At 35.0% G+C, this 22,187-nt stretch overlaps 1 protein-coding gene across 1 annotated transcript in view; it reads right to left on the bottom strand.

The window, feature by feature from the left end:
* Nucleotides 1-818: 818 nt before the first annotated feature.
* CCDC172 (coiled-coil domain containing 172) overlaps nt 819-22,187 on the bottom strand; it is a 56,595-nt gene continuing 35,226 nt past the window's right edge. Inside the window, exons 8-9 of the mRNA XM_023224209.1 lie at nt 2,334-2,421; nt 819-1,520 (exon numbers count right to left, since the gene is read on the bottom strand). Coding sequence (XP_023079977.1) covers nt 1,485-1,520; nt 2,334-2,421 — 124 coding nt within the window. The 3' untranslated portion in view covers nt 819-1,484. The remainder of the gene's footprint in view (nt 1,521-2,333; nt 2,422-22,187) is intronic.

Consider the following 22,187-nt stretch of genomic DNA (forward strand, 5'->3'; position numbering starts at 1 on the left):
TGGTTTTCCATTCCTGAGTTACTTCATTTAGAATAATATTCTCCAGTCTCATCCAGGTCATTGTGAATGGCATTAATTCATTCCTTTTTAGGCTGAGTAGTATTCCATCATATATATATATTCCACAGTTTCTTTATCCACTTGTTGACTGATGGGCATTTGGGCTGGTTCCACATTTTTGCAATTGCGAATTGTGCTGCTATAAATATGCATGTGCAAGTATCTTTTTCATACAATGACTTCAGGAGTAGCTATTCTTATATCAGTCAATACACTTTTAGACAACAGACTTTCTGTCTAGTCAGAAATGGTAACAGCAGAAAGATAAGTGATGTTGGAAATTTGGTAGCAACACTAAGTATGATCTAACCCTAACTACACTGTTTTCAGTTGCAGTGTTTCAGGCGACCAGAGAAAATGAATCCTGATGGCTGTTAAGGAGATTATATACCTCATAATCCACTGGGGATTCATATCCCTATGGATAATTTGTTTCCTTATAACCAACATTGGCATTAACCAGAAAATGGCTTCAGGTGCCCCAGACTTTATGGGCACACAGTGAAAAGTAGGAAAACTTTTATATATGAAGGTCCTCAGAGGAACTCTGTCAACAGACATTTTATGATTATAAAAGAATTACAATGAAAGCAAGCACCTTTGTTAGTGGAAGTGGCACCAACATAACTGGGCCAATAAACTGAATGTTTCTTCCTATGTGTGTTTCATTGGACCCAAGCTAAGCTACAACAAAAAATGAAAAGCATAGTGTTATCAGTCCATTCTCGCATTGCTATGAAGAAATATCTGAGACTGGGTAATTTATAAAGAACGCAGGTTTAATTGTCCCATAGTTCCACAGGCTGAACAGGAAGCATAGTGACTTCTGCTTTTAGAGAAGCCTCAGGAATTTTCCTATCATGACTGAAGGCACAGGGGGTGTGAGACATCTCATATGGTGGCAGCAGGAGCAAAGTGGATTAAGTGCTATACACTAATAAACAACTAGATCTCAGGAGAACTCACTCACTATGGCAAGGACAGTACCAAGAAGAACGGTGCTAAGCTATTCATGAGAAACCCAACCCCGTGATCCAGTCACTTCCTATTAGGGCCCACCTCCAACAGTGGGGATCACAATTCAACATGAGATTTGGGCGTGGACACAGATCCAAACCAAATCATATAGATTAGAAAGAACAGGACAGCTTGAGGTTCAGGGTCATATAAGAAGCCTGGGAGCACAGTATCTACTTCTCCTTTTCCTTCCTTTTAGAAACAAAATCAAACCACAGAAGAACTCTTAAAATTTGAGTAACAAGACAAAAATTATCTTAAAGGGCAACACACCATTTCTAGATATTAACAATTTGAATATTTTAAACATATTTTCCACAAGGATCTGTTGTAATGTGTACCATTCACATATGTATCACTAAGATTTGATTCTAAGATATTCTGATCAAATCTCAATTCTCTATAAGTTACTTGCTTTCCTGAAGACATTTCTGTGCCAATGTCTGAAAAGAAAACATAGTAATTACTCATGAGGAAAAGTAAATTCTTAATAAAAGAATTACATAAAATGTACCTACATTTAATATGACAGTAAATTCTGGGCATTTCTTAATTATATTTTTGAATGTTTTTATAAAAAATATAAATTTGAACATAACTTATTGAAACATTTTTGAACAAGAAAATGTTTACATAAAATAAACACGTAACAACATGCAATGTATCAAATTAAAACTACATTTTAAGACAGTTTAAACATATTTGTGCCTTTCACTAAAATAGAGTATAGCAAATACTGTGTTCATTTTATAAACAACCAAAGTTAAAGCAATTTAAAGTGCTCCTACACAATCTGAAAATACGTTTCCAATAATTGAATTCAAGGTTTTTGAGATCATACAAATATGCAATAAGAAAGTTTTAGGATCAAATATAATAAAAGTATAATTTATGCCTATCAAAAACAAAAAGCTTTTAAGGCATTATGATAGTTAAATTTCCTTCAGTGCATTAATCCTCTAATAACAGTTTCAGTCAAGGAAATGTTATGAGGTCAGATCTGAAGTTTTTTTAACTTGGTTTGAAATCATACACATTCTCTTTGAATATAATTTGCTTCGTGTAGCACCTAACTCTCCAGGAACTCAAAACACTTCTTAGATTTATATCCTGATCTTAGTTATCTTCATTATTGCTTTTTTGTTTTTTTGCAGCGGGATGAAACACTAGTTCAGTGATTTGTACACCAGTAAAACCAGTCTTACCAGTAGGTAAAAAAATGCTGAACAAAAGTTAAACAATCAATGATAACTTACCAACTCCAAAAATTCTATTTCTGTTTGGAGAGCTTCATAAACACTTTCCATGTCATCTTCCTTATAAAGTTCTAATTCTTTTTTAAGTCTATTTTAAAAGAAAATTTCACCTATTAGTTTAATAATAAACTATAATTTTATTACTGTACAGAGAGGGACAAGCTTATAGTTTCTATAATCAGAATTTCAGGACTAAATAATTTGCATATTTTAATTGTCTACAATTCCATAAAGATTATATAAAATTTTGTGGTAAAAATTTTCATAAAGAAATTAAGGTAGACTGACTAATAGACATTTAATATTTTTGTTGTTGTTGTTTTTTGAGATGGAGTCTCGCTCTGTCATCCACACTGGAGTACAGTGGTGTGACCTCTACTCACTGCAACCTCCGCCTCCTGGGTTCAAGCAATTCTCCTGCCTCAGCCTCCAGAGTAGCTAGGATTACAGGCACCTGCCACCACACTCAGCTAATTTTTGCACTTTTAGTAGAGATGGGGTTTCGCCATGTTGGCTAGGCTGGGCTTGAACTCCTGACCTCAAGTGATCCACCTGCCTGAACCTCCCAAAGTGCTGGGATTACAGGCATGAGCCACCATGCCCAGCTGACATTTAATAATTTTATCATAACTAAAAGAGCAACATGAGCTGGTGGATAGCAAATATATAGTACTATGTCTTAACATCTGTTTGAGTCCTGGCCACTAGCAAACTGAATAAGCTTAGTTGAAACATTTAGCTTCTCTGAACCTCACCTGAAAACTTTTAAGTGTAGGGAAAAAAACGACCCTTGAGCTTTCTTCTTGATGTAAAATTAAACTATAACTTTATAATATGCATGCATAATTAAAACATACCTTAATTTGGGAGTGAGAAAGCAACATCTTTCTTTTCCCCAATTAAGTTTCTTTTCCCCAATTAAGTCTTTAATTTTTTGAATATGTTGAATTTTTTAACATGAAAAAGCACATAAATTTTATTAACATGCATTGGGAATCACAAAAGAAAAGGTTGGTTAGAACTGAAGAGGTTAGATTCAGGTTTATTACCCTCTTAATGAAGGAAAGAGGGTTTGGAGTTGGTCAAGTTTACAAGAGACTGTCGTTTGACATGATCAAACCAAAATGGAGTTTCTGGAGCTAGGTGTCACGTGATCTATCTTGAAAATGGGCCAGTTTCCCAAAACATAGGAGATTCATAGCAAACAATCAAAGGGGCCTTGAACCAATATAAGGCAGTCTCCTCTGAATTATGACTATAAGAAATTAACCGGCCGGGCGCGGTGGCTCAAGCCTGTAATCCCAGCACTTTGGGAGGCCGAGACGGGCGGATCACGAGGTCAGGAGATCGAGACCATCCTGGTCTACACGGTGAAACCCCGTCTCTACTAAAAATACAAAAACTAGCCGGGCGAGGTGGCGGGCGCCTGTAGTCCCAGCTACTCCGGAGGCTGAGGCAGGAGAATGGCGTAAACCCGGGAGGCGGAGCTTGCAGTGAGCTGAGATCCGGCCACTGCACTCCAGCCCGGGCGACAGAGCAAGACTCCATCTCAAAAAAAAAAAAAAAAAAGAAATTAACCTTGAAATGATTCTAGAAAAATCCAATTAAATGTTTATACTAATTTTTTTGTATTTTCGGTTTTTCTTTTTTATCAGACTTTTAAAGGAACTACACTATATGGAAATATATGGGTGTAGTAATGGAAGATAAGGGCTATTTTTATTAAAATCTATTTATGCATACTCATCTTGGTACTGGCTCTGTCTTCTATGGTAACAGTACTTCCTCTCTGCCTGGTATTAGAGTGTCACCCTCTCATGCCTTACTTTTAAGCAGATAAGGCCTAAAAGGGTAGAGAATTTTTCCTGTATTTATTGAATATCAATTGCCAAGATAATCCTTAAGAAAATGCGGCATAATTTCAGGGTGGTATATTCTGGTCCCTTCAAAGCAGCTCCGATAGGCAATAGAAACAATAAGTTTAAACAAAGAGTCAATAATTGTACTAATATCATACAAGTTTGATGAGTATAAATGTGCTCTGGAAATTTATTGCCAAATCAGCATGGACTTTGAGGAATTTTTAAAAAATTATTTTATGCCTGTATTTAATGTGGAAAATAGTAAAAATAAGTCTTCCATTTTTGGCATTAGGACTAACGTTTTTTCCTGAAAAGAAAAACATAAAAGCTAGGAGCTGTGATTGAAGAGGTACAAAGCTAGAGGCTGAAATTGGGCAGCTAGAAGGTTAAAGCTGCCCTGAGAGGAGATATGAGGAACATTGCTCTCCCAAACCTAAGCAACTCCTGGGCCAGCAACAAGGTGAGAAATATAGATCGATTTGAACCTTTGCTGAGCCCTGACCCTCAAGGGGAAGTGGAAGGCGTTGTAAGATTAGTGGCATTTCCTGGATACCAGCAGATGCAAGAGAAAAATCTTCTCCATGACTGCACAGTATTCCATGGTGTGTATGTGCCATATTTTTCTTTATCCAGCCTATCACTGATGGGCATTTGGGCTGGTTCCAAGTCTTTGCTATTGTGAAGAGTGCCGCAATAAACATATGTGTGATGTGTCCTTATAGTAGAATTATTTATAATCATTTATAATCCTTTGAGTATATACCCAGTAATGGGATTGCTGGGTCAAATGATATTTCTAGTTCTAGATCCTTGAGGAATCGCCATACTGTCTTCCACAATGGTTGAACTAATTTACACTCCCACTGACAGTGTAAAAGTGTTCCTATTTCTCGACATCCTCTCCAGCATCTGTTTCCTGACTTTTAATGATCACCATTCTAACTGGTGTGAGATAGTATCTCCTTGTGGTTTTGATTTGCATTTCTGTAGTGACCAGTGATAATGAGCTTTTTTTCATGTTTCTTGGCTGCATAAATGTCTTCTTTTGAGAAGTGTCTGTTCATATCCTTGGCCCACTATTTGATGGGGTTGTTTTTTTCTTGTAAATTTAAGTTCTTTATAGATTCTGGATATTAGCCCTTTGTCAGATGGGATGAGTTCATGTCCTCTGCAGGGACACGGATGAAGCTGGAAACCATCATTCTCAGCAAACCAGCACAAGAACAGAAAACCAAACACCACATGTTCTCACCCATAAGTGGGAGCTGAACAATGAGAACACGTGGACACAGGGAGGGGAACATCACACACCAGGGCCTGTCAGGGGTTGGGGGCCTAGGGGAGGGACAGCATTAGGAGAAACACCTAATGTAGATGACGGGTTGATGGGTGCAGCAAACCACCATGGCACATGTATACCTATGTAACACACCTGCACGTTCTGCACATGTACCCCAGAACCTAAAAGTATAGTAATAAGAAGAAAATATTCTCTAAAGGAAACCTTAACAAATTTAGACCCACAGGCCTCTCATAGATTGTGAACAATGAGTTTGCAGCAAACTTCCGTGAAGCACCCAACAAAGAAAGCCATTATAAAGTAAAAGCAGAGACAGGAAGCAATAGATTACACCCAGGTTATTCACAAAACTACAGATTATTCACAAAATAAAATGTCCAATGGCCAATAAAAATAGGAAATGGTATTAAATTTCATTCTAAATCCGGGAAATACAAAGAAAAGCATAAGGAAATACCATTAAACATTCACCAGAATAACTAAAATGAAAGATAGGCAATATCAGGTGTTGATAAGGATATGAAGAAACTACAACTTCCAGACCACTAGCACAGGATATTGCTTTCCATTCTTTTTTAACCTATCTACATCTTTATATTTAAAGTGGGTTTCTTGTGGAAACCATATAGTTGTGTCTTACTCTTTTATCTAATGTAATAATCTGTCTTTTACTTGGTATATTTAGACAATTTTCATTTAATATAGTTATTCATATGGCTGAATTTAAAATATAAGATTTTTCTAATCATTTTCTATTTGTTCTATCTGTGCTTTGCTCTTTTCATTCCCTCTCATTCTACCTGCTTTTGGATTTTTTTAATAATTGCATTTTATCTCCTCTATTGACTTATTATTTATACTTACTGTAGTCCCCCTTTATCCATGGGGGCTACATGCTCCAATACTCTCAGTGGACACCTGAAACTGCAGACAGTACTGAACCCTCTATATGCTATGACTTTGCCTATACATATATACCTATGATAAACTGTAATTTAAAAATTAGGCACAGAAAGGGATTATCAACAATACCTAATAATAAAATAGAACAATTATGACAATATACTGTACTAAAAGCTGTATGAATGTAGTCTCTTTCTCTCAAGATATCTTATTGCACTGTAGATCTTAGCAACCTCAGCATACAATTTTTTTCCTTTCCTTATTAAGTCAAAAACTTTCATCTTTTCACTTACAGGAAGCACTTTACACCTTCTTTTGGGCATATATGCATTGCCAGCATCACTACTCCTGTGATTTGGGCCCATCATTAAGTGCAATAAGGGTTACCACAAAGACTGTGATTGCACAACAGTTGATATGATAACTCAGATGGCTATGAAGTGACTAGCATGCAGGTAGCATACACAGTGCAGATACACTGGACAAAGGGATGATTTATGTCCAGGGCAGAATGGAGCAGAACTGCACAGGAGTTCATCATGCTACTCAGAATGGTGTGCAATTTAGAATTGTTTATTTATGAAATTTTTCATTTAATATTTTGGAACCATGGGTGAATGTGGGTAACTGGAACTGCAGAAAGAAACTGCAAATAAGAGGGGACTACTGTATTTTTAAAAAGTTGTAATGCTTGCATTTGGGTTAACACACATCTTCACTTTATTACCGTATACTTTCAAATAGTATAACACTGCTTTACTTGGCCGGACCACAGTGGCTCATGCCTGTAATACCAGGACTTTGGGAGGCCAAGGTGGGCAGATCATTTGAAGCCAGGAGTTCAAGACTGACCTGGCCAACATGGGGAAAAACCGTCTCTATTAAAAATTAAAAAATTAGCCGGGTATGGTGGCACACGCCTGTAATCCCAGCTACTAAAGTGGCTGAGGCATGAGAATAGCTTGAACCCCACAGGCGGAGGTTGCAGTGAGCCGAGGTTGTGCCACTGCACTCCCATCTGGGCGACAAAGAGAGACTCTGCCTCAAAAAATAAAAATAAAATAACACTTGCTACACTTACAGGATAAGAAACTTAAAACAGTTTATTTCCAATTTCTCCCTCCCATTTTTTATTCAGTCATAATCATATATTTTTCTTTTTACATATGCTATAAACCTAAAATATGTTCCTTTTTGCTGTTATCACTTATTTGTTCCATCAATTAAAAGTGAAAAAGGGGCCTTTATATTTACCTTCATTTTCATTTTCAATTTTATATTTATCTTCATTAATTAAATAATTTATTTTTAAGTAGAGATGGGGTCTCTCTATGTTGCCCAGGGTGTTCTCAAACTCCAGAGTTCGAACTCCTGAGCTCAAGCTATCTGCCCACTTCAGCCTCTCAAAGTACAGGGATTATAGGTGTAAGCCACCATGGCTGACCTATTTGAACCATTTCTGAAGTTTTATTATTTCTTTGCATAACTCCAAATTTCTATCTGGTATAGTCCTTCTTTCTGAAAAACTTACACAGCCCTTTTTTGTAATGTAGTCCGTTGGCAAGAAATTCAATCAACTTGAGTTTGTCTAAAAATATCTGTATTTGCCTCCATTTGTGAAGGAGATTTCACTGAAATTCTGAACTGGCAGCTCTTACTTTCACTCTTTGGGATGTCATTCCCTGGTCTTTTGGTTTGCATGATTTCTGATAAGAAGTCTTCTATATTTATTACCTTCATTCCTTTGTATATATAATGTGTCTTTTTGTCTTTTCTCCTTCTGCCTTCCTTTCAGATTTTCTCTTTATCTTTGTTTTTCAGAGGTTCGAATATGATGTGTATAGATGTTTGCCTTTTTTCTTTAATGCTGCTTGGGGCTCTCTGAGCTTCTTGTATCTGTGCTCTAAAGTATTTCATTATTTTTGTAGAATTCTCTAACATTATTTCTGACATATGAAACAATATAATCTCAAATACATTATGCTAAACCTAAAAAGCCAGACCAAAGAGGATACATAGCATATTATTCCATTTGTATGACATTGGAAAAAGCAAAACTAGGAAAACAGATCAGGGGCTGGGGCTGGAATGCAGGCACTGAGTATAAACAGGCAGAAGGGTACATTCTGGGGTCATCAAAGTATTCTATATCTTGATTACAGTGGTGGCTACATAACTGAATATTTTTGCCAATTCACTGTATACTAAAAGGTAAATTTACTGTATGTAAGTTTTTAAAAAGGCAATGACAGAAGTCAAATTTCCTATAAAATAACAATTAAATTTTTTAATTAAAAATTTTTAAGTTTCCAAAAGGAAAAATAATGTAAAAAAGACCTCTCAATATGAAAACCAAATAAAACCACCTATAAGTTATGTATACAAGCTAAGAAGGAAATAGAGGATTTTGCAAAACTTGAAATTACGTGTAAGTAGGGAAATAAACATCCAACTTAAGCTCTGAAGCCTACACCAATGCAGAAAGAGTTAAGTAAGAATTCAATGGTAGAGAGAAGAACCGAAAAAGGGTGCCTAAGGGTGATGAAATACAGATTAAATGACCTTCAGAAAGTGAAAGTCCTTCCCCATGTGGGGAAACACTGAGAAAAGGTCGGAGGCCTCACAGTTGAAAGTAATGGCTTCTGCAGGGCGGAAGAAGTTTGTTTCAATCAATGGCTCTCTTATCTCTTGGGGAGAGACAGTTGTGGTGTTTTGTGGTTTAATGATGTTCTTTTTGTCTTTCCAGTGCTTTTCATTTCCATTTCTTGATTCCTCCTTGTCTTTAAATTCACAGCCCCTGCAAATTTGTCTATTTCTCACCCAATAACCATAGCTGAAATGAAGAAAGTTTTTGTTCTGTTTTGCAGATGAGGTTTTTTAAAAACTGTATTATGAACAAAAAGCAAAAATACTTTGAGACACCAGATAATCCAAAAACTATATAAATTGATCTAAAATATAAAGATACAAGGAAAACAGTGAATTTCTTTTCCTGAAGCAAGCATAACATTAATACCAGACCTGATCAAGATAGTGAATACATATACACATACACGTCTATGAATACTAATGCAAAAATTATAAGTAAAATATTAGTAAAAAGAATCCAATACCACATTAAGTAAATAATATACTGCAATCTATTAGGATTTGTTCCAGGAATTAATGTATGGTTAAATATTAGAAATTCATTAATATAATTGGCCATATTAATATTTCCAAGGGAAAAACAAAATGATTATCTTCAGAGGTGCTGAAAGGGTGTTTAAAATATTAAAACTTATCCCTGATAAAAAAATTTTCAATAAAATCAGAATTAATAGATATGTTTTTACCCAATAAAAAAATACATATGTCAATCTCAAAGTAAGCATCTTATTGCTGGGGAAACACGAGAGTCAATCTCCTTAAGGTCAGAAATAAGGATGCCCATTACCTTTATCACTTTTTAGTATTAAGTTTGAAAAACTGGTCATTAAAATTAGTCTAGAGAAAATAATTAGAGGCACAAGAGTTTGAGAGACAAAATAAACTTATTTTAATTTTCAGGTAATATGACATAACTGAAAATTCAAAAATATCAATGAAAGAAAGCAATTCAAATAATAAAATAATTTTGTAAGGTGACAAGATATAAAATTAGCATACAAACATAGCCTTCATTTTCATCAATAATAACTAACATGACTTTTTGTTTCATAGGCCATCATAAAAATTTTAATTATTTCTACATTACATCAGATTGAATATGATCCTGATAAAAATACAAATTTTTTCCTTGGTGCTAGGCAAATTGATCCTAAAGTTTATACGGAAAAAATAAACATTCAAGTAAGGTTCTTTAACATTTTTCTTTTTAGGAAAGCCCTGAGAAAGAAAAAACAAAGAGAAGTGACTAGCCCCACCAACCACTAAATCCTACTATTTATCTTTTATAATTAAAACAGTGTAATACTGGCATATAAATAGAACAGTGGGATATAGTAGAAGGCAGACAGAGTCAAGTACAAATGGAAATCTAGTAGATAATAGAGGTGACACCTCAAACCACTGGGAAAAAGAGATAGACTTTTCATTAAATTGGGTTGAGAAAACTGGATAGTCATTTGCAAATGGATGTAAATGGATTGCCAAAGCTAAAATTGGATCTACATTACACAGCATATATAAGAATACCCTAGAAATGGATCAAAGATTTAAATGTAAAAAATGAAACCATAGAAGGTCAAAGTGAAAGCATCAATAAATTATTTGATAAACTGGGTGTAGGTAAAGACTTTTAAACTATGGCTCAAAACACAAATGCAATAAAAGAAAAGAGTATTAAATTCAATTATGTTTAAAAGGTTGTGTAGCAAAAACCACCATAAGTAAAGTTCAAAGATAAATGATAAGCCATAAGAAAATATTTGCCACATATATCACAGATAAAGGACTAACCTCCATAATATATAAATAAATTTTCTAATCAGGGACAAAAAAAGGCCAAAAGCCTGATAGAAAAATAGGAAAAAGTCATACAGAGGTAGTTAAAAATTTTTTTTTTACAAATAGTCCTTAAAGGCATAAAGAAACACTCAAATTCACTCATAATAAAGAGTTGCAAATATACTACACAGGAATGTTGTTTCTCATCTATCACACTGGCAAAACTTCAAAAACTTGACAACAAACGCTTTTGGCAAGATTACGGGAAAAAATTGTGCTCAAACATTGCCAGAGGAAATTCAAAATGGTAAGACCTCAATGGAGGAGAATGTGGCAAGATCCAACAAAACTACATTTGCATTTTCCCTTTGACACTGCCACTCCATATCCAGTAAGATACTGTATAAATACAAAACAACATATACACAAGATTATTTATTGCAGCATTATTTGTAATCACAAAATATTGGAAACAATGTGTCTATTCATATGAGACTGGTTGCATAAACTGTAGTACATCTATTACAATGAAGTATTATATAGCTATAAAAGTGAAGATAATCTCTTTCAACTATTATAAATGAATTACAGGTGATATTGTTAAACAGAAAGATACAAAAGACTATATACAATGTGTTAACATTTGTGAAAGAGAAAGGGATATGAGAATATATTATTAAATATCGGTTTATTTTTGGAAAAAGAAACACAGGAAGGATGAATCAAAAACTACGAAAAACGGTAACCTACAGCAGTGAGTGAAAATGCAGCAGGATAGAGAATGGAATGAAACGTCTCTGGATGTATCTTTTTATATACTTTTGCTCTTGAATTATGCTGATGTTTTACTTATTTATCAAGTAAAATTCAATCAATAAAGCTGAGAAAAAGAGCCCTAAAGTTAGATGAAAAGAACACTTGAGTTAAACACAAATAGAAATGCATAAACCTAACTGCATTTCGAATTTGTAATCACAGGAAAAAATAAAAAAGAATTAAAGTGATTTTTTTGAACACAATAGTCTATACACCCTCAGTGGGATGTGTAGTAAGGCACTAAGAATTACAGAGGAATCTCATATTTTATTTAGTAGGATTGTTGTTAGTAGGGGTACACGGCTAGTAATTCTAAAATTATTTTGTGATATTTGTAGGAGTTAGGATATTAATAATTACATTGATATAATTGAGAACCAGAGTTTTAACTAGAAAGAAGATATACACACAGAATGGAGGGAGGAGAAGAAAAACCAGTCATTGTGGATTTGAGTTGGAGGAGATTGTGTAAATTTACCATTTAAAAATGGCAATTTTAGTTCTGTCCACTTAAATTGCTTAGAAGCAATGATATTCAGTAGCAATGAGCACATCTAGTAAGGTGGTCTGAGTTTCTAAATACTACTCCCAACTCAAAGATAATAGGGCTTCTTGACAAAAATAATTGGTTCCAGGATTGAGGGAGGTCTGTATAAGAAGAGCCTGGAACCCCTTCTTGCACCAGAAAGAACGTGGTTTTTAAAAAACCACACAGAAATCAATTTCAGAGGGATTGCCTCTGGCCAAATTTGGGACAATTGGGGTATCAAAAATAATAATAACAGTAATGTTACAGTTACACATGTAACTTTAAAAGGTGCATGAGTACATAGAAAATTTTTTTTAAAAGGAGAAATAAAAAGGGTGGGGGAAGGAGGGGAAAAGGAAACCTCTTTTTAAAAGAATTTTACCAATAAATAAATAAATAAAGAATGCCATGATTAGAAATTACCATTTTGCAGTCACCACTGTAATAACTGATTCAAGGAGGAATCATTAGTGGATAATAAATGATAGAGAGAAGGGTTATTGGGGAAAGGATATGTACAAGGTATCAAAGGATCATTCTATATATTACTTGTTACTACCAATGGAAAAATAGTGCTTTCTCACCAGAGAAATCTGGCAGACACAATCTCAAGTAAGGGATCAAACTTAGCATTACCAAAAATGAAGCTAACTGACATTATGTGCCTCCTGATATAACGCTCTGAAAAAGACACAATATCACTTACATGATATTCTTTCCAAAAAAATTTAACTTGCGTATAATCTCAAAGGAACAAATAAGTACAAATTGAAGAACATTCTATAGAACAACCAGCCTTGACACCTCAGAAAAAGTGTCAATTTAATGAAAGGAGAGGAATTGTTCTTGAATAAAAGAGCTTAGAAGAAAACATAACTTGTAATCCTCAATTGGTTCCCAGGTATAAGAAGGAGAGAGAGAGGAGGAAGGGAAAGAAGATAAAAAAGAGACAGAAAAGAAGTGAAAAAGAAAGAAGAAAAGTAACTACAATGAACACTATTAAGATAACAGAGGAAATACTAATATAGACTATTAGGTAACAGTACTGTACCAATGTTAAATTTCCTGTTTGTTAATTTTCTAATTTTTTTTTTTTTTTTTTTTTTTGGGACAGAATCTCACTCTGTCGCCCAGGCTGCAAGCTCCGCTTCCTGGGCTCACACCATTCTCCTGCCTCAGCCTCCCCAGTAGCTGGGACTACAGACGCCCGCCACCATGCCCAGCTAATTTTTTTGTATTTTTTGTAGAGATGGGGTTTCACCATGTTAACCAGGATGGTCTCGATCTCCTGACCTCATGATCCACCTGTCTCGGCCTTCCAAACTGCTGGGATTACAGGCATGAGCCACCGTGCCCAGCCTCTAATTTTGTTTTTAATTGACATAATAATTGCACATATTTTTTGGATACAGTATGATGTTTTGATACATGTATACAATGTGCAACAGTCAAATCAGGGTATTTTGCATATCCGTCACCTCATACATTTATCATTACTTTATCAATGTATGAGAACATTCAAAATCCTCTCTTGTGACTATTTTGAAATACACAATAGAATATTGTTAACCAAGAAACAAAAATGCTAACTATAAAAAATGATTAAAAATTTCAACCACAGCGAAAGTAGGAACTCTTCAACTACAACAGCCTAAAGCAAACAACAAAACCCCATAAACTTGGAGAAGATATTTTTAATTCGTTAACAGGCAAAATTCACGACTATTGAAAGACCAAATATTTAAAACTTCTGGAAATTAATAGGAAAAAGACAAATTACTCAAACAATCTAGTAGAAAAATAAGAGTTACTTTCCAGAAAAAAAAAAAAAAAATGCATGGGTCATAAGCAAACACAAAAGATGCTCGATCACATATGTAGTCAGTGCAAGGCCATTAGAGACCATGAAATACCATCTTATGTCCACAAGATTGGCAAAAACTAAAAAGTCTTTAAAAAGCACTGACAAGGGTGGAGATCAACAGGAAATTTCATACTGTGCTAATGAAAATATAAACTGGCTTAATCACACTGGAAAATAGTCTGTCATCATCTCGTGAAGTTCAACATTCACATGCCCTACACTCAGCAATTTCAACAGGCATCTATCCTGGAACAACTGTTGCATATGTGCACCAGCATGTACACAGCAGCACTGCTGGTCACAGCAAAAATCTGGAAACAAACCAAATGTCCATTAAAAAGAGACTAGATGTGTGCCCAGAGCACACATCTACACTCACCAACGTGGGTAAATCTTAGAAAAAACATTGAATAAAATACAAGTCCCAGATAGTATAATTTTTACACAACTCAAAAACAAATAAAAATAACCAATAGATTGTGCATGTATATACAGATGATAAATGCATACTGTAAACTAAAGTTAGTCATATAATAAAGAAAATTATATATACACAATAATTCAAATTATATAATGATTCACATTATAGAATGACACGCACAAGAACATGAAATACAATATAGGACATCAACGATATCTGGGGTAATGAAGGGAGTATGGGATAAAGGAGAAGCCATAGCTAATGCAAGTTATTGGTAATATTCTAGTTTATTTCATGGACAATCATTTTTAGCTCATATTTAGCTCATATTTAGTTCACAGGTGCTCATTATATTTGTATACTTTAGAAATTACAAATAGTTGCCGGGCGCGGTGTCTCAAGCCTGTAATCCCAGCACTTTGGGAGGCTGAGATGGGTGGATCACGAGGTCAGGAGATCGAGACCATCCTGGCTAACATGGTGAAACCCCGTCTCTACTAAAAAAAGTACAAAAAACTAGCCGGGCGAGGTGGCGGGCGCCTGTAGTCCCAGCTACTCTGGAGGCTGAGGCAGGAGAACAGCGTAAACCCGGGTGGCGGAGCTTGCAGTGAGCTGAGATCCAGCCACTGCACTCCAGCCTGGGCGACAGAGCAAGACTCCGTCTCAAAAAAAAAAAAAAAAAAAAAAGAAATTACATATAGTTTACATATATTATTTTGAGGACCACTGGGGAATAAAAACATAATATTTATAATAAGGGTGGATGGTGAAATACCCTATTCAGTCATAATCGCTAAACAACAGGAATATATTGTGAGAAATGCATAGTTGGGTGATTTTGTCATTGTATAAACATCATAGAGTGAACTTACACAAACCTAGATTGGATAGCACACCAGACACCTAGGCTATAGGGTACAGCCTATGCTCATAGGTTACAAACCTGTACTGCATGTTACTGTACTGAATACTGTAGGCAACTGGAACACAATGGCAAGTATGTGTGTATCTAAACATAGAAAAGGTGGAATAAAAAGTGCAGTCTTATAATCTTATGGGACCACTGTTAGATACGTGATATGCTGCTGACTGAAATATCACTATGCAGCACATATGTATATTGAAGTTCATTGTGTTCTGTCTGAACTTTTAGGAATTTAATAGTAAATGAGAAACCTAAAGGAATGCTTAATAAGGAAAGATAACAAGTAACTAATTTTAAGCATCAGATATTTACATATGTATAAAAACCCTTGTAATAAATATTTTTAAAGAGTAAGTGGAAAGTTAAATGGAGAGTTACAATATACTATGGATGCTGCTACTGAAATGTACATAAGCCTTCATTTTAATAAATTTATTTTTCAAATAAAATGGTAGAGATATTCCCACCATTCCATCAACACGTGCTCATCCACCTCTTCAGTTCAAATTGACTACAGGTTCTGTGCGACTTCTCATGCCTATCAGAATTAGGTGGTGACCACTCACCCATTTAGTTAACTAAAAATAAGAATGAGAGACTGCTGAAATTAAGGAGGGCATTCAGAGCAAATTATAGGAAGTATTTCCCTATTTAGCATATAATCAAGCTGTAGAATTTAGATCTGCACTTAAAGAAAAGATTGCTGTTGCTAGCTTCAAAAGAGGCCAGATGATAATAGCATGAATATTAATACATTTGCAGCTAGCCAAAGCAATATAATGGTAAGTAGATCTCATGCTTCAGTGCATAGACTGATTGCCTACAGGAGTCAAGAAGGACTTCCCTCACTTACCGAACTAAGGGCACTTTGTACTGGTTATTGTCACCTTTCTCTGATTCATGAAATGACCATGATAGGCCAACATTGCTAATTAGTTTAGAAAAACTTGTGTTCCATGTATTTTTATAATTTCCTGCATCATTATAAATTTTTTTCAGTTATCTCTCAGAGATACAGGAAACCCTTAACTAACAACATACTCATTTTAGCTACAGAATTGTACACACTACTATTTAAAGTAGAAAGGACAGATTTCACCCAAAGTCCTAGTGCTCAGATGCAATACTGTTAAAATGTATGTATATTTCATTGCAGTCTCTAGTTTTCATAGAAGTGATTATACAATTTTGCTTCCTAGTTTTGGTTTTGTGTGTGTGTATTTGTGTGTGTGCTCAATGCTATTCTATAGATTTCCCCCAGTTAACCATTAATTGCATACCAATTAATACTATTTAAGATAAATATGTAGTAATCCCAGTGGTTACACCATTAATTAACAATAATCATTTCTTACAGTAGGGCATTTCAGTTGTTCCCTTTTTTTTTTTTTTTTACCATAAATAACATCACTATGAACACCTTTGTGAGCATAAAGCTTCTTCTGTACTTAGCATTGTCTTCCTTAGAATAGAGCTCATAAAAGGAATTATTGGGTCAAATGGCATAAACATTTTAAGATGCTTATAATAATTTGTATGTATTAAATTTCATTCCAAATACATCTAAGCATGTATACTGCTACCAGCCATGTATAAGTCATCTCTGTAGCACACACTTGCCAGTTTTGATTATGATCATTTGGTCTTTCAAAAACTGACAGAATAAATAATATTTAGTGGTTTTAATTTGCATTTCATTGATAGCATAGCTCAATTACATTGTCTTACTCATTTTGGTATCCCCAGCAACTAGCATATTATACGGTACAAAGTAGGTGTTTAATGCATGTTTGATAAAGGCATGGATAAAGAACCATTACTTTAATGTTTTCTAATGGATTTTTATCAGTTGCTTTTTTTAATAAGCTGTTATCCTTTATCATAATGACTGTAATTTTATTCCAATTTACCATTTAATCTTGATGACTTTTATTGACACATGAAACGTTACATCTTTTATTATTATTATTATTATTATTATTATTATTATTATTATTGTTATTATTATTATTTTTGAGACCGAGTCTTGCTCCTATCGCCAGGCTGGAGTGCAATGGCGTGATCTCTCCTCATTGCAACCTCCGCCTCCTGGGTTCAAGAGATTCTCCTGCCTCAGCCTCCTGAGTAGCTGGGATTACAGGCGTCCGCCCTCAGCTAATTTTTTTTTTTTTTTTTCTTTTGAGACAGAGTCTCACTCTGTTGCCCAGGCGGGAGTGCAGTGGCACCTTCTTGGCTCACTGGGAGCTCTGCCTCCTGGGTTCTCGCCATTCTCCTGCCTCAGCCTCCCGAGTACCTGGGACTACAGGTGCCCGCCATCACACCCGGCTAATTTTTTGTATTTTTAGTAGAGACGGAGTTTCACTGTGTTAGCCAGGATGGTTTTGATCTCCTGACCTCGTGATCCGCCTGCCTCGGCCTCCCAAAGTGCTGGGATTACAGGTGTGAGTTACTGTGTCCAGCTGGAATTTTAAATCTTGTATGTTAAATTTATTAATCTTGTCCTTTTTGGTTTTCTTAATCACATTAGAGGTTTAATAAGTAGTTCTTTCTACTTTCCACTGGTTTTTCCATGGATTGACTTTTTACATATTATTTCTCAATCTATATTAATTCATATAAAATTATTTTAGTGGCATTTAAACACAAAATTACTCTTTTTAAAGTACTATCAGTAATCCAATTTCATATATAATTTATTCTGAAAGTGGGTATGAAAGTTGAATGTGTGATAGTAGAATTATCAGTTTTCTAATTCTGCTTTCCTTCAGTCCAGGCCACCAGCCGATAGGTAAGAGCCTTCACAGGTGTGTAACGCTAGACCAGAGGAATCTGCAGAAAAACGGCTAGAAGAGGGAGCGGTCCTGCCAACATCTCCCTTCCTCCGAATCCTGGGTTCGTTGGGGTAGGCATCTCTTTTTACCACATATTTTCTGTCATCTTCCCAAACCCACACCAAAAGGGGTTGATTTATAAAGACAAACACAGGAAAATGAAAAAAGAAATCTGTATGATATTAAAGATATCAATGAATTTAGAAAATAATCACTGTAACATTTTGTATGGCTTGTATCATAAAATTATTTCACAATTTAGGGGAAAAGTTACATTTATATCAGAATATAACTTTTAAAATAATCAATTGAGTCTACCGTAAAAATTTCCTCTGTATTTGCTTTGAAGCTTAATAACTATAGTATGTGCCAAGGATTCACAAAACAGGGGATCTCTATTAGCTTGAAGGCTACATAATCAATGCTGTAGAGACACTTCTGTTAGTGAATAAATGATGAAGTTTTACCAGAAAAGATGCAGAGTCAACAGAAATATTCAGCAAAATATAGAGCTAAAAAACAATCCTGGAATTAATTAAATGGGGATTCACATATTTTATAAATGTTAAAAAAGATGGAGATGATATAGGTAGGGCACAGATACACAACTATTTGATGAATATTTTGAAGACACTGTAGAACTCAGATCTTGTTGCTCTTGTCTACTCTGAGCTTTTTTGTTGATGAAAACAAAGAGCAAAGATAATGTAGACTATTTTACAAATGGAGACTGGATAACAATTCATATTACTCTACTGAATGCTGCTTATTCTAAATAATGTTACAGAAAGACTCTTGCAAGTATTTAAGGATACATTTATAAAAGTGTGCCTAATTATGAATATTTAGAAACTATCTTGTACATCTATTAATGAGAGACTGGTTACATAAATATGGCATCTCTATATAATAGCATTAAAAAGAATGAAGATTAGTACAAACTAAAACGAAAACATTTACATTTTGATAAATAATCAAACTAACTGCAGACCAGTAAGTGTGATCCATAATCCCATTTTTGCTAAACACACACACACATACCTATGTACATGTCACACAAACAGAAATAAATTCTGACAGTATACACATCAAACTTTTAACAGTGGTCACACTTAGGGGTGTCAGAGCAAGGGTATGAAAACGGAGATTTTGACACTTCCCATCTTTGCAGTGTTTAAATTTTTATTCAATCAACATAGGCTATTCTCATAGTTTAAATATATATATATTTTGTAAAATAAAAAATAAATACATGTGTAAACATACATATTTATCTATGTATCCTTGAAAGAGTTTGAAAACATGTTAATACCATACTGAGTTTATGCCTTCTTACAGGTCTAAGGATCAACAGTGTGACCTCTGTGACCAACTTAACTAGATGACTTTTTCACTGAAGAGGTCACTGCACTGCTTTACCACATGACATTAATGCATTTAGAGTCTCTTGTAGCAGGTGTATATTAATTTTTGTGCAGTTTACATCGCAAATATGCTCTTCACAAACCATACTATCTTTTTTTTCTTTTCTTTTTGTTGTTGTTGCCCTGTCTTGTGGTGCTAAAACAAAACCACACTATCTTTAAGTGCTCAGAAAGAAAATCTCATGCTGTTGCCTATGCAGATTTATTCCCAAAACAAGCTTCCTAATGCATTAAACAAACACAAATATCAGCAAATATCAGTAATACAAGATATACAAACATTCTAGAAAGAAGTTTTGTGGTGAAAGAAAATTCCTGAAATGTTTAAAGTTGCCTGTTATGCTATAATTTGGAGTAAATAAAAAAAAATCCTGATCAAGAACTGTGCATTTTGGTAACACTGGTGTTGGGTAGTAATAAAAAATAATAGGTTTGTGGCCAGGCGCAGTGGCTCACGCCTATAATCTTAACACTTTGGGAAGCCGAGGCAGGTGTATCACTTGAGGTCAAGAGTTCGAGACCAGTCTGGCCAACATGGTGAAACTCTGTCTTTACTAAAAATACAAAAATTAGTCAGGCGTGGTGGTGCATGCCTGTAATCCCTTGCTCTAGGATACAGAGCAAGACTTTGTCTCAAATAATAATAATAAGAAGAATACGTTTCGGGGTTTACTGAGGCCCAATATATAACATTCTTCTTTCCTGCCTGAAATCTGCCCAATCAAAAAATAAGAAAAGCAGAAAGCATGCAAAAATTCCACATTTATTACTGAAATAGCAGACACTGGAAAATGTGGCTTAAATATGTAGGAAAGGGTTTGCTAATATCAACCCCCGGTATTAGACTAACTTAACTCACTCCATTAAAGGTAGCAGTGACTCCACAGGCTTTCTCTTGTAGATTCCAGCAACGATAAAACTTAAGAGATGGAGAAGCAGAGTGGGAAAACACGCTCTGAGGCAGGCCATGTTCCAAAGAGACAGGGAAAAGAAAGGGGCAGGGCTCCACATTTCCCAGTTTGCCTTTCCAAATTCACCGATCAGACTGTGTCACTCCTCTCCATATTAGGATAAGAGAATGAGGGAGTAAGGGGAGGTCAGCATGATTAAACTTGTAAAGCTTTTTCCACATTGAAGAAAAACATAGGAGTGAAAATAATCCCTTCCAAAGTGGCACTATCCCAGTGGTTAGAATACACCATGTCTTTGCAAGTAACACTGAAAATATATGAAGAAGAACTTTAATCTTTTCGTAGTGAAAATTCAATTACACGTAGACTCAATTACCGGAACAAATATTTATTGAACACTATGTGCCCTGGACTGTGCAAGATGCAAAGACTGAAAGAAAGATGAACCAGAAGTGGAGGGAGAGCTGGGATTCAAAAGGATTTAACCACTATGCTTACTGCCTCCTAAGACTCTGATCTTTATTATTTCTGTTCTCCCTACACTATATGAAAAAAAAACAGATCAGTCATAATCAATCAGTCACACTTCTTTGGGAGGTCTCTGATGAATTAACCTAATCTATGGCTTAAGTGTTAATCATAGCAATATTCTGTAAGTTAGCTGCTTAAATGTGTGTTAGTTACACATTTACGCCTCAAAACAGAATTTTTAAATAAACAAACATCTTGATACTTATAAATAAAGACAGATTATCTAAAGCAGAGACTATTAAATCATTCTGAATGTGCACCATTAAACCATTGTGAATGCAGAGGTTACCTAAAGCAGAGACCACTAAACTGTGAAACACTGGTTCTCTACACTAATGGATAACATCAAGATAGAGTCCAACAAATAACCTGAACATGGCATATTAAGCTTTAAAATATGAACCATAATCATTATAAAAGAATTTCAATATACACAAAATAAAACATGTATTAAAGTTGTCTAATTACTAAAACTAGAAACAATAAGCTCATAGAGATGAACTAATATTACAGATTTCCTCTGTAATTGCTGTCTTACTGGTTAAAGTTAACAAACATAGAAGTCATAATAACCTTAAAATAAAGCCGGTTCTCAGCTTGGGGGGACTTTGCCACTCCCTCCCCCAGCGGACATTTTGCAATGTCTGGAGACTTTTTTGGTTGCCACAACTGGTGAATGCAGAGTGCTACTGCATCTAGCGGGTGGAGGACAGGGTTGCTACTAAACATCTCACAATGCATAGAACAGCCCCAGACAACAAAGAATAATCTGGTCTAAAATGTCAACAAGGCCAAGTTTGAGAAATCCTGCTATAAAAATAACATCTACTCCATTAGAAGTCAAACCTGAGAAATTAAGAGAAATGCAACTAGTATGGAATTCCATGTACATTTGAACATAGAGATGAAAAAGACTATTCTATCCCAAAATTCAATAACAAAGTCAACTTAATTTTGGCCTTCATGATGAAGCTGAATGTCTTATTGTTTTTTGACATCATTAGTTTCCTGTTATTGCATTAATTGTAAGACTGATAGTCCTCTTTCCTAAAATATTTATACTCAGTACTTTGACTTCACTCTTCACACTTGGGAAAACTTATGAAACA

The sequence above is a fragment of the Piliocolobus tephrosceles genome, chromosome 9 (genome assembly GCF_002776525.5).
Source record: "Piliocolobus tephrosceles isolate RC106 chromosome 9, ASM277652v3, whole genome shotgun sequence".
Classification (NCBI taxonomy): Eukaryota; Metazoa; Chordata; class Mammalia; order Primates; family Cercopithecidae; genus Piliocolobus; species Piliocolobus tephrosceles.